General features: G+C 36.1%; 3 protein-coding genes across 5 annotated transcripts; 1 reads left to right on the plus strand and 2 right to left on the minus strand.

The window, feature by feature from the left end:
* Positions 1–581: 581 nt before the first annotated feature.
* Positions 582–3,649, minus strand: LOC106085372 (pre-mRNA-splicing factor ATP-dependent RNA helicase DHX16). Of its 2 annotated transcripts, none has more exons than XM_013249593.2 (6): positions 3,235–3,649; positions 2,720–3,173; positions 2,422–2,638; positions 2,101–2,369; positions 1,279–2,042; positions 582–1,215 (listed from the first exon to the last, which is right to left on the minus strand). In XM_013249593.2, exons 1-6 carry the CDS (start codon positions 3,576–3,578, stop codon positions 588–590), a joined length of 2,676 nt encoding a protein of 891 aa, XP_013105047.1. In that variant the 5' UTR covers positions 3,579–3,649; the 3' UTR covers positions 582–587. The 2 variants fall into 2 exon arrangements, with proteins under 2 accessions (XP_013105047.1, XP_059221776.1); XM_059365793.1 differs by having other exon boundaries at positions 1,279–2,038; positions 2,097–2,369.
* Positions 3,650–7,975: 4,326 nt separating this feature from the next.
* Positions 7,976–14,776, plus strand: LOC106085369 (asparagine--tRNA ligase, cytoplasmic). Its single transcript, XM_013249590.2, has 5 exons — positions 7,976–8,150; positions 8,820–9,394; positions 9,776–10,068; positions 13,784–14,162; positions 14,221–14,776. The coding sequence occupies exons 1-5, from the start codon at positions 8,117–8,119 to the stop codon at positions 14,614–14,616; spliced, it is 1,677 nt and encodes a 558-aa protein (XP_013105044.1). The 5' UTR covers positions 7,976–8,116; the 3' UTR covers positions 14,617–14,776.
* Positions 14,694–16,738, minus strand: LOC106085370 (general transcription factor 3C polypeptide 5). 2 transcript variants are annotated; one of them, XM_059364992.1, is made up of 8 exons: positions 16,504–16,738; positions 16,241–16,442; positions 16,059–16,176; positions 15,736–15,997; positions 15,419–15,646; positions 15,232–15,363; positions 14,963–15,175; positions 14,694–14,894 (listed from the first exon to the last, which is right to left on the minus strand). In XM_059364992.1, exons 1-8 carry the CDS (start codon positions 16,621–16,623, stop codon positions 14,784–14,786), a joined length of 1,386 nt encoding a protein of 461 aa, XP_059220975.1. In that variant the 5' UTR covers positions 16,624–16,738; the 3' UTR covers positions 14,694–14,783. The 2 variants fall into 2 exon arrangements, with proteins under 2 accessions (XP_059220975.1, XP_013105045.2); XM_013249591.2 differs by having other exon boundaries at positions 14,694–14,891; positions 16,504–16,736.

Below are 16,738 nucleotides of genomic sequence, written 5' to 3' on the forward strand. Positions count from 1 at the left end.
CACAGCTATCCCATGCCTGCATCCATGGTGGTGGAAATTTCAGCACGGCCGAACTTGCGTTTGCGAATGCGTTTTTACTTGTTTTTTATAAATATAACGGTATGTTAAGAAGAAATAAAATGAAAAATAAATAGTCAATTTAAATGAAAAGGAACGGGTGCGGAGCAAAAAAAAATTGACGGAGCGGAGCGTGGAGAGGAGCGGAACTGTGTACCGGAATCGACACAGAATCGTTCCTAGCAAAGGACTACCGGAACGAGCTTGCCCACCTACAGAGCTTCACGGGGATCGCCATCTCCACATGAAATTGTGCCTACAATAACAACAAGACATATTGGGGAGAAAAAACATCTATTCAGCAGAAAGAAGGGAAAAATGGAAAGACAGCAATATGTCAAAATTTTAACTTTGTGGATAATTTGAGAGAAATTTGATTTTATAGACCAACTTCGACGAACTTTGTTTTCAACATTTACTTTCATGGAAATTTTTTCGAAGTCCGATTTTCAACAAAAAAAAAGCATTAATAAATTATTAATTATTAGATTTCGCCTTCAACCAACTCAATAATACATAGTAAATAATTTTCATTCTGTCATTGTTGCCCTACCCTGAACCTTAGGCATTTTTTTATTTGTTGAGTCTTCGAGTTCTTTTGCTTTATAATAATGTGGTGCTACTTCTAACAACCATTTACTTTCTATTTCGATTACTTGTCGCATATACTCCTTTGTAGTAAAGACTAACTCGTGATAGAGAACCCATCGGGGTAGTTCTTCGAACAATGATGAATTTGGATGTATCATAACGGTTTGGTTATGTTTAATAGTCTTATAATTTCCTCCTTTTGATAGGCGTGCTACATGATAGAAATATCCAGCAGTTGCCGCTTTGCGAATATTAACAGTTTCTGGGAGACAAGATACCATATCGATTTCAACTCTTTGCATTAAGCCCACCAATTGTTCACGGACATCTCTGGCTCTTTTCATCGAACGATACTGTATGAAATTTTCATAACACCATTGAGTACTGTAATCAGTCTCAGCCCATTGATTGTAGACTTGCATTAGACTGATGTGATCACCATGCATGTGATTAAAGTTTTTGCGGGCAGTATCAGCATGTATAATTTTGTCCTTAGGCCTATAAAAAATTGCACTATTAACGGACAGCATGGCAGCTATAGTAACCATTTCTTCGGAACATTTGTATCTAAAAAATATAGACCAAATCTTAATATCAATCTTGCAAAAAGTCAATAAAAAATAGGCTTACTTTTCACTTGCCAGCAGCATTTTCCCCATCATTGGGTCCACTGGAAATTCTGCCATTCGCCTTCCTAATTTTGTTAGTTCTCCGTGGTGATTTAAGGCTCCTAAGGCATATAGTTGTTCTAAAGCTAAAACCAGTGTCTCATGTGGGGGAGGATCCAAAAAATCGAAGTGTATTAGGTCATTTATACCCAAAGCTTTCAACATGAGAACCGCATTACCCAAATTAATGCGCTGAATTTCTGGCACCGTATTGTCCTCTAACTCGTGCTTATAAGCCCAGGCGGTATACAAACGAAAACATTTACCTGGTGCAGTGCGACCAGCACGTCCCGCTCTTTGATTGGCTGAAGCTTTCGAAATGGGAACAACCATAAGCGATTCCATACCAGTGCGGGAATTGAAATTATTTTGTTTAGCAAACCCGGGATCGATAACGTAAATAATATTATCTATCGTCAGCGATGTTTCCGCTATGTTAGTAGCCAAAATAACTTTTCTGGCATTCGGAGGAGTAGGTTCAAAAATCTTTGCCTGCATATCACTCGGTAGATTAGCATAAACAGGTATAATTACAAGCTCTTTAATTTTAGAACCCAAGCGCTTAACGCGATCCGCCAAAACTTCTTGACATGTCTCAATTTCGTCCTGGCCTGTAAGAAACACCAAAATATCTCCCAAAGGTTGAGTGGCATGTATCTGTAAAACCGACACACAGCACGCATCAATATAATCCGCTTCAGGCGCTTTTGTATAAAAAATATCTACCTAAAAATGTATATTTAAAATTAAAACAAAACATCGAATGCAATTTGTTAGCACCTACTGGATATCTTCTTCCCGGAATACGAAATATAGGAGCATCGTCAAAAAATTGTGAAAATTTCTCTGCATCTAAGGTGGCGCTGGATATCAGCAATTTCAGATCGGTTCTAAAACGTGCAATGTCCTTAACCAAACCAAACAAAATATCGGTATGAAGGGTACGCTCATGGGCTTCGTCGATAATCATAACACTGTACGAACCCAAATCCGGCTCCGACAAAAACTCCCTATGCAAGGTGCCATCAGTCATATACTTGAGTATAGTCCTTTCTGTAAACATTGTAAAGTTGTCACAAATCGTTTTCAAATTTGTCTAGCTTACCTGAAGTACAATCCTCAAAACGGATACTGTATCCCACCTCGTTTCCTAACTTGACACCCATTTCCTCAGCAACTCGAGCCGCCACGGACATAGCAGCCACACGACGAGGTTGAGTGCAACCAATCTTCTTTTTGTCCTCAGTGAACCCAGCTTCCACTAGATACTGTGGTATTTGAGTGGTCTTTCCTGATCCAGTTTCTCCTTCAATTATAAGAATCTAATAAATAAAAAAAATTAACAAATCAACATTTAGCATTTAAATTTTTAGAAGGTTTTTAGAAACCTTACTTTTACTCACCTGATGTTCCTTAATCGCAGCTATTAAATCTTCCTTAAATGGATATACAGGAAGCGACTTTTGAGTCTCTTCAATTGTCATACGTTTTTGCTGTGCCTCCGATAATTGAGGCTCTTTAGAGTCCTTTTCTTTGGATCCATCTACAGTTAGGGCTTTTATAAAGTCAATCTGATCGTCCAATAAAAGATCGTACTCTTCTTGAGCTTTTGCATCTTTTGCACCAAATTGAAACCGTGCACTAGCTAGTTGTTCCGCTTCCCATTTCTTTTGTTCAGAATGGGGCATCTTTTCATTTTCATCTACCTCAACATATTCTTCCTTTACCCCCTTTTTCAAATCACGAGGCATGTGATATCTTTGAATACGTTCAAGTTCACGTGCCTTTTCATGTTCTTTAGCTATGGTCAACAATTGTTTTTTATATTCCCTCTCCTGTTTTTCCTTATTTGTCAAACTGAAAGTTATCAATTATCACTATAGGCCATGAATAATTATTAATAAATTATTTTACTTACACCGACTCATCAAAGAGATATTCATCGTCCAATATATCAGCTTCTAGCTCAGCAACTTTATCTTCTTTACGTTTTTCCAAATATTTCCTTCTCGATTGTATTCGCAATTGTGGCAATATTTTATCACGGTCTTCATGTTCCAGTTTTAAACGTTTAGCAGCCTCTTCTATGGCTTTTCGGCTCGATGTGGCTTCCAGCACTTTGCGGGTACGGTCTTCATCACGTTTCTTAAGCCTCTCGGCGAACTCATCTCTTTCTTTTATATCCCTGAGACGACTCTCTTCTTCGCTGTCCAGTTCCTCGGAACTACTGCTTTGAGCTTCCCGTTTGCGATTTCTGGACATGATTTTGAATTAATTTGGCAGTGCAACGAAACAAACCTTGTCCCTAGGGGATGGGAATGAAACCAAAACATACCAACATAGAGATGACAATAACATGGTTGAATTATCGATATACGTTTTTCACAAATACGTTGTCAAGGTATTTGACTTCGGACTGATGATAGCAGTGTTCACTAAAATTGTACAATGACTGATGGGACTAAAATATTCTATTTATGACCTGTTTGTACATTTCGAAGTCCAACTTTCGTGTTGTCAAGAGTTTGCATTAATGGCAATTTAAGCAAAAAAGGAAGCATTTGTATATTAAACCTTCGGGATTGTTGTGAAAAACTGTAACAAAATATCATAATTCTTTTAAATACAATTATATGAAATTCAATCATATTACACTTAAATTATATCTTGTTTACATTTGGAGCAAATCTAGATTTGCGTCGAGATTTCGGAAATCTCGTGTTTTGCAACTAGTTTTCCCATGCCGCGTGTACCTTGTTATCTCTCCATCTAGCGGACAATTGCCGAGCATAATCAGCTGCTTAAGATTGGCACTGACTTTATTCATAACGTGTGAAAAATCGGATCAAATAGAACATGTCTTTAACATTTTAGAAAAAAAATCACAGCTATGCTATCAAGCCTTTGAAATTTAGATTTACTGCACAATCAAAACAATTAGATTTACTGCACAATCAAAACAAAAATAAAAAATTGTGCTCAGCTCTTCGCATGACCTCGCCTCATAAGTGCATTCTGATAGAACTCAATACCACTTGTACGGAATGTGTTCGCATTATCTTCGCCATTTTTGTATAATGCATTTTGACAGTTGTTCGTGTGAAAAGTCGAAGTCAATACTAGGCTATATGATGACAGTAGGACAGTTGGTTCTACGTTGTCATTTGGCCAATCAGAGGAAATTCTCCCTGGGAAGCGCGCCATGATGAGAATAATTTAAACACTGGCCATTGGAGCGGAAGGAAAAATCTTTCTTTTTCCTTTTTGGACGTGCAGCAATCAGGAGGTGAGCCGATAAGTAGACAAATATGTGAGCCTGAAAAAAAGAGTGAAAATGCAGCCGTGCAGTATTGGTGTTATTGTAAACAAACGAAAGAACATTGGGTGACATCAAAAAAGAAACACATAAGTTGAAAGAAGAGACAAAGCTTTGTGAGAGAATAGAGACCAAGAGGAAAATAAATAAAATATTAAAAAAGTAGACCAAATAGAAATTTGTTTATTCCTTTAAGGCTGGTACTACGTTTCTTTTGGGAGAAAATTTCCCTAAATCGCCCTTTCGGTGGCTTGACAAGGTTATCACATTTTATTTTTTTTTTGGTTTCTTTTGCCAATATGTTATTACTTCGTACAATAGTTTGTTATGAAAGAAACGTTTATTTTTTATTTATTTTAGAGGCATATTGATTGTGCTCTCAATGGGCGTCCCGAAATGTAAATTTTCCCTAGATGAAAGAACCAGTTATGACAGTCGCTGTGCAACAAGTCATTTTCTTACGCAAAATAAACGCGATCGTCGAACTTCTAATTGTAACTGGGTGTTTGTTGGTGTTGGTGATGCTTTACCTTGGTGGAAAAAAATAAAGTGTTTGTGGATGCATAAATAAGAAAGTATTTTTTAAATATAAGTAAATATTCTCGAAAGAAAAATAAATATTTCTTTCACAATATGCAAATCAATCAATCTAATAAGGTTTGGGAAAGAATGTGTAGCGCTTTTGGTCTTGCAATTACAAAAAAAAAAAAAAAATATTTGGATAAAAGTGGAAGTTGCTGACAAAGGATTTTGGAAAGTTGCGCTTATTTAACTTATAACAGTGAAAATATTACAAAATCTAATTATTTTTACAAATAAATTCTGCATTTGACTCTTTTTAAATTGTTTTGTGATTCATTATATATTAATTACGAAGGGGTGGGTTATGGTTGAAATTACAAAAACATACTTGAATTTCAGTACGACCCATACTTTCATATTTGTGTGTACACATGCTCGTAAGCAGCTGATAAATTGTTTGGTGCCATATTATTTTTTTTTATATGTAAATGGCAACATTTTGGCCAAAGGAACCCAAAAAAATCAACCTTGTCAAACTACCGAAAGAACGATTTTCGGAAAATTTTCCGTAAAAAAGAAAGTACCAGCCTTAAGTAAAGAAAAATAATTTAGGTTTCGCTTAACGAGTGTGTAGTTATCCGGACAGACAGCAATTAAGCTTCCAGTGGGGGCAAGACGCACATTCGGCGGCAGGAACCCCGAAGAAGGAAGAGACGAGATGCCATTAGATCTGCTTTGAGTTGGCTATATACACAAATATTTTTTCTTTTGCGTCTAGTTTTTATCTTTGTTGAATGAAACTGTATTACTATTAAACGAGATTCATTCACCATGTTCCTAGTCAATCTATTATATTGAATTTTGCATTTGAATTTCGAATAATATCTAACTTTTAACTGTTCTTTTTTTAGAAATAATTGTTAGGATGGTTACTTTCAAATTTGAGAATATCAAAAACACTTGAAATGTTTATATCATTTAGTAAAAATCATGGCTTTCTTTAAGATCATGTAGATCTTGTGACAAAAGGTAATAGGAAGGGGGTAATAAGATGAAGAGACAGATAAGGGGCAACAGTGGTTCAATCGTTGCTATGGTGGAGCTCCGACTCCAGTGGAAAGTTATATCCCTCGCCATGAGACCAGGCGAGAAGGCGTCCAACAGGTAGGTGTGGTGCTTCCTCTTTTTAGTTACACATTTTAGAATAGTACGTTTCTTTTTTACTATTCCTTTGTTTCTCATAGTTTTCCGGGGGCGGGTCTACCTCGGCAAACAGATGCTACTTTGGACAAAGTAAGCAGATTCGAAACAAGGCCACCTCTCGACCCGTGTTGTTATATGGTTCTGAAGCATGGGTACTTGTGAAAGCAGATGAGTCAGAGCTTGGTGTATTTGAGAGAAAGATTTTTTGTAAAATATTTGAATCAGGCGACGTATGAACCACGAGCCGTATGACGACGATAGGATAACTACACACATCAAAATACAATGGCTACTTTGGCTAGGTCATGTTGTTAAAATGGGTGAAGAAGCTCCAGCAAAGATGTCTTTTGAAAGCAAACACGGTGGTACACGCAAACCGGGAAGACCAAAGGCCTGATGGAAAGATCAAATGGTGGGAGACAACTTGGTGTCAGAGATTTTAGAATGAGAGCAGAAGATCGAGGCGCTTGAAACGCTATTCTACGTTCGGCATGCAATTCTTATGGTAACGAAAATTTCGCAAGAGGTGCATATTGTCCTTAAAGCTGGAGTTACATACCACGCGCAGCACTCATGCGTAATTGAGCAATCTAAAGCTCCCACATGCGTTCTATTGACTGAGTTACATACCATGCGCCTTTTGCTGGCCACGAATTTCTAAAAATTTGCTTATTTATGTCATTTCAATGGAAATTGGCAATAATTTTATGTTCGTTTTTCGCGACATTTCTCGTGATTACTTTTACTTATTAAGATAATAGATTTTTAAGCAAAAAAAAATTGCTGATTACATTCAGTACATTTCTCTTTACTTATGAAAAAATCTTCGTAAAAGTATGATGTTTTCATTGAGATTTGTGTAGTGTTTCAAAAAGTAACCGTGAAAAATGTGTGTTTTCAACTGTGAAAAACGAATATAGTACCAGCTTTAAGTTGAGAGTTGGTTAATTTATTCTATCAGATGCGTGTGTGCATCTATTGTGTAACTCACACACTACAAACCGGCCTATTTAAATTTTTCTGACATGTACGCGTAAGCACGCATAAATGCTGCGTGAGGTAAGTAACCTTAACCTCAACCTTAAGCTAGCGAATTTTCTAGACTGGTAAATAAAACACTGCAAACATATATAAAACCCAGTTTACACTGCTTATTAAATCCGGATTTAAGACTCTTGTCAGCCGATTTTATGAAGGGAAAACAGATGATCGAGCAATTAAATCCGGATTTAAAGAGCAGTGTAAACGGGGTTCAAGAGTATAATTCCATCTGACCCATGGAGAAACGATCAAAGGTGGTCTCATTTGTGCAACAACCACAAATCATATGGTGCAATCGTCCATTTTGTTATTAAGTTAGTCTGCGTTTTGCCAACACACGCAAACAAATTTGTGTGCGTGTGGGTATACGTGTGCGCAAATGAGCAGAAAATATGCGAGAAAGAAGAAGACATCTTAATACCGTCAAACCCGTCCAGCTGTTACTAGTTGGCATGAGACCACCTTTTTAAATCCGCCTTCCATCTGACCATAGTAAAATGCCTCAATTTGGTACATGCCCTAATGTCGATATATTTTTGACGTTCGTCAAATCGACTACTTTATCGATAACCAAGCCTTGCAATATGCTGTCTCGGATACCCCATCATTGCATTCGGCTCGGCTGGTGTATCCATGCTACAATAATCTGATGCAATTTAATTGAATTGAAAGTAGTACATCGGTAAAATATTTAATAAAAGTAAATACAGTTGTTATAATGCCTGCTGACGAAATGGCCAATCTGACATTGGGTATGTTACAAAATTTTGTATTCTGTCTCATAGATATATAGACAAATTCATGCACGTTGTTGAGGTGGCACCCGTGAAAAAAGCATGACACATGTACATACAATATGATATATAGATATATGTATTTCATATAAAAATAATGTTTTTACAAAAGTGAATTTCCCGTAAACTTGGCACAGAAATCTTATTTTGTTTTAATAACTCCAGGAACATGTAAAAAAAATCTTTTAACTCGCGACCCAGAAACCCCTCGGCAACTTTGACCCAAACAATTGAAATTGGGAAGGATATGGAGCATAGTACTTAAACCAAATAATATTTTGAACAGATCATGGAGGAAAAAGCTAAAACTTAATTTTGGGTCTTGAGACTTTTGACCCCTACAACAAATTTACAAATGGTTAACAACTGAAAGAAATTATTGTGCATTTAACAAATAAAACCAGACAAGTATTACACGTGATAGTGGTAGTAAAATTTTAATATCCTTTAGGAGTTTTTTATTCGCGGTTGCCATTTTGGAGTATTACCATTTCTCATAGCTTCAAAAGAAACATGTTTTGTGTGATTTGTCCGCAAAATAAAAGGCCGAACATTTTTGTTTAAAAAAAGATAATCTTTTTTCGATTTTCCTCGTATACTGCAATTTAACGCAAATGTATTTTTCAGGAGCTATTTATACTTCCGAAAAGTCCGGAAATGATGAATCCGGCGATGGTTCTGAATCGAAGCCATATAAAACTATTCTTCAAGCTATGCGCCATGCAAGAAAAGAACCCTTTCCTGTGATATATGTCGATAGCAAAGATCCCGATGCAAGTGACAAATATGAACTTGCCGCAAAGTCGCAATTGAAGAAGATCCAAAAAATTTGGTTACGTGAAAGTCATAAAAATGTCGATAAAGACAAACGCGAAGCCGAAGATGCCGAAAAGCGTAACCAAAATTTGGAAGAGGCCAAAAAGATTGTATTAACCAAAGATCCGTCTTTGTCCGAGGCTGTGAAGATTCGTATCTTTGATGGAGTTAAGAACCGTGATAAACTTGTGAGAATCTATGGTTGGGTTCATCGTCTGAGACGCCAAGGCAAAAAACTTATCTTTATCACCTTGCGCGATGGTACCGGTTTCTTGCAGTGTGTTTTAACTGATCGCCTATGCCAAACTTATGATGCTCTTACATTGACCACGGAATCTTCCGTGCAGTTGTTTGGTACGTTAAAACAGGTCCCAGAGGGTAAATCGGTAAGTTCGAATTGAAAGCGTATTTTTAAATTAAAGATATATGTTCATTAGGCCGGGAGTAAAACTACATACAATTCTAAGAAGTTTCTCCCAAGAAACTATGCTTCTCGAAATGAATTTTTTTTCCTATTCTTTTTGTATGTAATCAAGATAATCAAACAACAAATGCGACCTGTACCTCGATCACAAGAAAATCAAATATCCAATATCGAAAGAACAGAAAAAAAATGTTGAAGTAGAGAGGCGCGAATTAAGATTGTATTCTATATACATCGTTTCTTTGGTGCAACTTTTTAGAACTGTATGTAGTTTATGTTTTTGCTATACGATTAAAAAATCGACCCGGCTTATGTACATACAAAGTAATATTGAATTTTCTAGGCACCCGGAGGCCACGAATTACATGTCGACTATTGGGAATTGATTGGTTTGGCTCCCGCGGGTGGTGCCGAAAGTATTCTCAATGAAGAAGCCCATCCTGATGTGCAATTGGATAATCGTCATATTATGATTCGCGGCGAAAACACATCGAAGATCTTAAAAATGCGGTCTGTCGTTATGGAAGCATTCCGCTCGCATTATTTCAAACATGGATATTGTGAGGTCACACCACCTACTCTTGTGCAAACACAAGTTGAGGGAGGCGCAACATTGTTTAAGCTTAACTATTTCAGGTTAGTATCAAGTTCCAAGTGGCTCATTATAAGTTTAGTTGAAAAGGTAGTGAATTCTTTGAGCTTAAAATTAGAACGGAAACATATTCTGGCTATGGTAAATAAAAACAAGGTAAACAAAGACGGGGTTACGAGAAGACCTAGAAAAAATTAATATCTCCCTGAACGGATCCTCCTAGTTACCATAGCAAATAGTGGACACTATTTAAGAAACTGCGAGTCGCCTACATATAAATTCTGGCAAATAAACATTTAACACCATACAACAGCCGCAATGTAGTAATAACCATTGAATATGAAGAATCAATACGGCCCTTGCTATTTTAAGGTTGACTACAATCTCCATATCTAGAAAAAAACAATAGCAAAAAAGTTGATGTTGTCAACAGCATACAAAAAAGGGCAACAATATGAGTCATCAATATGGTTACACATCTTATTTAAATACAAAACGAATTATTTAAATACAAACGTTCACAGTTCATTAAAGGGAACGAACTGTGAACGACACGATAAATACGAAAAAATAAATCTGCAAGCAGATGATGCAAGACCAAAAGTGCGATTCAATCTATGAATGAGTTTAACGTAGGCCTTAGATAGATCCGGGGCTACCAAACAGTATAATCTCCAGCGTCAACTGCTTTTCGTACCAAAAATTATAAATCGTTTCATGAGTTGTTCAGCTATTTTCGACAATGCCGATATAATGCTTAACCGACCCGTGTTGTCAATAGAATAATAGCTCTTTTTCTTGGACAGTGGAACAACTCGTGCAGGTTTACAATCAGATGCTAAAACATGGTACTAGATATATCTATCTAAATCTATCTTTCACTAGATATTGGGTTGCCCAAAAAGTAATTGTCGGTAATATAGTAGTAATATAGTCGGCGTTGACAAATTTTTTCAACGGTTCGTGACTCTGTAATTGCATTCTTTCTTCTGTCAGTTATCAGCTGTTACTTTTAGCTTGTTTTAGAAAAAAAGTGCGCGAAATTTTGTTTACATTTGTTGGATTAGCGTCAATTTTAATATGAGTACCACATGTATTGAAAGAAATTCATTTAACAAACCGAATCAACGCTTGTGATATGCACCTTAAACGCAACGAATTCGATCCGTTTTTAAAACGAATCATAACTGGAGATGAAAAATGAATTGTTAACAACAACGTTAGTCGAAAACGATCATGGTCCAAGCATGGTGAACCAGCTCAAACCACTTCAAAGGCTGATATCCATCAAAAGAAGGTTATGCTGTCTGTTTGGTGGGATTGGAAGGGTGTGGTATATTTTGAGCTCCCTCCAAGGAACCAAACGATTAATTCGGATGTTTACTGTGAACAATTGGACAAATTGAATACAGCCATCAAGGAGAAGCGACCAGAATTGTTCAATCGTAAAGGTGTCATATTCCACCAGGACAACGCTAGACCGCACACATCTTTGGTCACTCGCCAAAAACTGAGTGAGCTTGGCTGGGAACTTTTGATGCATCCACCATATAGCCCTGACCTTGCACCATCAGACTACCATTTATTTCGATCTTTGCAGAACTCCTTAAATGGTAAAACTTTCGGCAATGATGAGGCTATAAAATCGCACTTGGTTCAGTTTTTTGCAGATAAAGGCCAGAAGTTCTATGAGCGTGGAATACTAAATTTGCCAGGAAGATGGCAAAAGGTTATCGAACAAAATGGCAATTATATATTTGATTAAAGTTAATTCTAAGTTTTATTAATAATGCATTTAATTTTTTTTTTTAAAAACCCCCAATTACTTTTTGGGTAACCCAATAGCATCATATCTGATATAATTGTATTAAAATAGATATGGCTTCAGATATAATTATATCTTGCGCCATATATGTATAACTAAATTTTGCACTGAATTTTGTTCATAAAACGTTTAAATTTATTAAATTTAAATGTTCAACTGTAACACTGAAACACTATTACAAAAAAATCGTGAATATTGTTGATCCATGTTTAGGTATAGCCCCATATAGTGGTATAAAATAATAATAGTGGTACCAAATTACAGCAACATTTGGTATTTTTTGATGTAACACTGAAACACTATTACAAAAAATCGTGAACATTGATCCATGTTTAGGTATAGTCCCATATAGTGGTATCGAATAATAAAAGTGGTACCAAATTACAGCAACATTGGGCATTTTGGCTTCTCAAAGAGCAAACAAATATACAAACGAAACATTATAAGGATAGGTCCATGTTTTGACATAGCCCTTATATAGCGGTACCACCGAATTTCACCTATTTTAAAGGGATTGACGGTATTTTCCAACAAATGTTGCTGTAATTTGGAATTTTGGCTTCTCAGAGATATCGCCTATTTTTTACGATTTTACCGTATTTTAGGTATTTTCCAACAATGGCATTTTGGCTTTTGAATGAGTAAATATGTGCGAACTAAATTTTTATCAAGATAGGTCCATCTTTTGACATAACCCCTACATAGCGGTACCGCCCGAATTCCAGTTACAGTTCTTCCAAGGATTTTTGAACACCAAAATTTCCAAAATGTACAAATGTGAAGACAAACATTCATAGTTTGCACTTAAAAAATTTAATTTAGGAACGAACACTTAAGAAGGCTTTAAGTTCAGCAGGGCCGAACAAAATTTAATTTAGAAACGAACACTTAAAAAGGCTAAAAGTTCAGCAGGGCCTACAACCTCGTGTATACAACCAAAACGAGCTTAACAAGGATCGCCACCTCCACTTGCAAAGTGGCTGCAACAATGAGAGGGCGCAATTATTATATCATCAATTAGCTGAAATTTTACGTGAAGTGTTCTATTTAGAATTCTAACATCTGTTCCAAGAATAGTCTATAAGCTCAAATAGTTGCCATATAAGTCGATCGTTAGAATCAACTTCTTAAGCCTCTCGAAGGCACAATAACCACCCGATTTGAATGAAATTTTGCAAGTAAATTTTTGATTTCACTTTCAACAGCCGTGCCAAGATCCGCCTATAACCTGATATAGCTCCCATATAAACTGTTCGACCTATTTGAATTCTTGAGCTTCTAGTCGGCACAATTATTATCCGAATTGGCTGAATTTTTTTAAGTGGTATTTTTTTATGATTTCTCGTAGTCATGACAAGTACCGTCCATAACGGCCATTGCTTGATATAGAGGGCATATAAGGGGTCGATTATGGATAGTTGGGTTGCCTGGAGATAAAACCTTGAAATAAAACTTATTACAAATTCGTATTTTTTTTCTAAGTTTTATTCAATATCAGTATTTGAACGTTTAGACCTACCAAGAAAATTGTAAAAAAATCTATGCAATTCAATGCAGAAATAGATGATTCTATAACAAATTTGTCCGTTAGCCGAAGTTGGGTTGCAATGCATAATCGACCCAAAGGATTCGGCACGGCCGAACGCTTTTACTTGTTGTTGATCTGAACTCCAGGTCGAGGCTCGATACATACGATACACCAATTGTTCTATGCTCACATCATTAAACAAATTGACTATAAAAAAAGACGAAAATTACATGTTTTACAATTAGCACTACTTTAATTGGCTTTCTCATCGATTTAGGCGATTGTAAGCGTTCTAATAACACAAGCGTTCTATCGCACATAGCCATAAATCATAACAACAAATTATTATTTGACTAAAGCGTTTATAAAATAAGCAAATATTTATTTAGTGATTATAATGTTTCAGCGAGGAGGCTTACCTCACTCAGAGCTCCCAATTGTATTTGGAAACCTGTATGCCTGCGTTGGGAGATGTTTTCTGCATTGCACAAAGTTATCGCGCAGAACAAAGTCGCACTAGACGTCATTTGGCAGAATACACACATATTGAAGCTGAATGTCCTTTCATTACATTCGATGATTTATTGGATCGCTTGGAGGATCTTGTTTGCGACGTTGTCGACATTGTTTTGAAGTCCCCCTGGGGTCACATTGTACATGAATTGAATCCTGATTTTAAGCCACCCAATCGCCCATTTAGACGGATGAACTATGAGGATGCCATAAAATGGTTGAAGGAAAACAATGTAACTAAAGATGATGGTTCATTTTACGAGTTTGGAGAGGTAAGAATTGTAAGAAATTTGTATATGGTCTCATCATTAATTTTTACTTGTTACATAGGATATTCCGGAGGCACCAGAACGCAAAATGACGGATACCATTAACGAACCAATTATGTTGTGTCGTTTCCCCAAGAATATTAAGTCATTCTATATGTCCACTTGCCCTGAAAATCGAGAATTAACTGAAAGCGTCGATGTTTTGTTGCCAAATGTCGGTGAAATTGTGGGAGGTTCAATGAGGATTTACAATAACGAGGAGTTACTTAAAGGTTATGAACGTGAAGGCATCGATCCTAAACCCTATTATTGGTATACCGATCAACGCATCTATGGCACTCAACCACATGGTGGTTATGGATTAGGTTTGGAGCGATTTATGTGCTGGCTACTTAATCGCTATCATATTCGGGAAGTCTGCTTGTATCCCCGTTTCTTGGATAGATGCAAACCATAAATTAAACATGGAAGTTTTCGTCATTTTTATTGCAGGCGCATTTATACAATGAAGTATAAAACATGGCACTTGAAATATGTATTTAATGCAAGCATAAAGTGCGAATGTTTATTTACCAATAAAATTACGCATAAACAATTGCTTATTTAATTAAACAATAGTTGATTTTAGTTTTCTTCCTGTTCTACTTGCATGTTATCCAAAATTTCTTCTAAATTTTCATCGTTCATATATTCGCCTTCATCGTATTCTCCATCTTCTCCATAATATTGGTCCTGCTTTCAAATAGTTTAGCAGAAAGCTAAATAAAATCTCAATTTATAATGCAAAATTTGTCAATACGAACCTCGTTTTCATATGAATCAACCTCTGCCAGAATTTGTTCTTTTCTATAATGATTTTTTAATAGTTCCTTGACGGCGTTACTAACGATTTGGCGTACTTGATTATCAAATCCTTGAGGCAACCAACCATTGCGTTCATTACACATCGCACCGGCCATAGGGGATGGGATTTTTTCCAACATTTCTTGGATTTTGGGCATACGTATGTCACAGTACTAATATATAAAAAATAAGTATTGTAATAAAACATGCATTTAATGTTTGGACTTACTCTCATTATACATTGGCGTGAACGTGGCAATTTTTGTTCATCAAAATAAGGATAATTAATATCTTGTACCAATGAATTTATTTCATAAGGATTCTCGTGACGTTTTTTGATAGTCGTTTTGCGATCGCTAACCTAAAATGTTAATGTGTCGATTCAATATATATTTACAATTTTTCTTATAACTTACAAACTCCGACACTCCTGAACGAAAACGCAGACGAAAATCAAATGTTTGATAGTAGCGCGAATTAAAGTCTTTACGAGGATCGTACCCATAACGCACATATAATGTTCGCCACGGTCCAGTTGAAAAATAATATGCTAAGGATGGAGTAATACATTTGAGCTTGTCAGGAGATACCCCTGATTCATAAAGCAGAGCTATACGTGTCCAAACAGGACACTCCTCGAAAAGCTTAAGAAAAAAAAAAACAGCATGGATATATTGTATTATTCTATTATTCGATATTATTCTAGTATTTTGAAAGACAAACAATATCTTACCTTTTTTACCCTTTCTAGCTGTTCATCTGAAACATATTTAACTTTCATTTTCTTCACAATTTGTGGATCCGGGCGTGTGGGAAACCCATCTACCATATTGAATGGCACAATATCGCGACACTCATAGTTCGATTTTATAAGAACTCCCAATGTTTCATTTTGTCCATCTTCTTTCGAAAAATCTCCCCGAAACATGGCAGTATGTACCGAATCTGAACGGGCAAACATTGTGGGTAATGCTATAACGGGAACATCAGTGCGACTGTAAACAATAATTAAGCAAAACGAATTGAAATGAATAAAAAAAATAACATCAAACTTACTTGTAATAATCTATATCAACAACCGATTGTGGTACAATAGAATCCAGAACCATTCTCATTTCACCAGTGTTCGTTATGGGATCTCTTGCAAATGGCAAATATTGAAAATCACAGAGAGCTATAATCGGGAGCAAATAAGATGATTAATACATTGAAGTATTTTACAATTGCAAAAGGCTTACATTCGAATGTAAAACTTTTAGTTATATGACCCAAAATTTTTACTACAAATTGTGGTGGTTTATTTGGATTGCGTTTTGATCTCCGCACCTTGACAGATAACAAAAGTCCTGCTCGCCTGCCAACATCTCCGCACAATGGTTTGTTAAAAGGATTATCCGGATGAAACCGCAACTCCAAACGTTTGCTTTCTCCGCCTAATACCTACAATTAATACAACATTGGATCAATAGATTTGAAAAGAGCAATTTCTCAGTAGGCTTACCTGAGATACCTTCGCTAAACCACCCAACGTGTTTAGCATATTTTCTGTACTTTTTACAAGACCAGGATATTCAATTAATTCATATTCCTTACAAGCATTGTAATTGAGTTGTATCGTCATTCTATCTTTCTTCAATAAAGTGAGACATCGAATTCAAAACGCTAAATTTAAAAATTTAATTTAGCTAGACAAAATGTTTGTTTACGTTTATTCAAACATATGACAAGGTACGTGA

Source organism: Stomoxys calcitrans, chromosome 3, assembly GCF_963082655.1.
Source record: "Stomoxys calcitrans chromosome 3, idStoCalc2.1, whole genome shotgun sequence".
NCBI lineage: Eukaryota > Metazoa > Arthropoda > Insecta > Diptera > Muscidae > Stomoxys > Stomoxys calcitrans.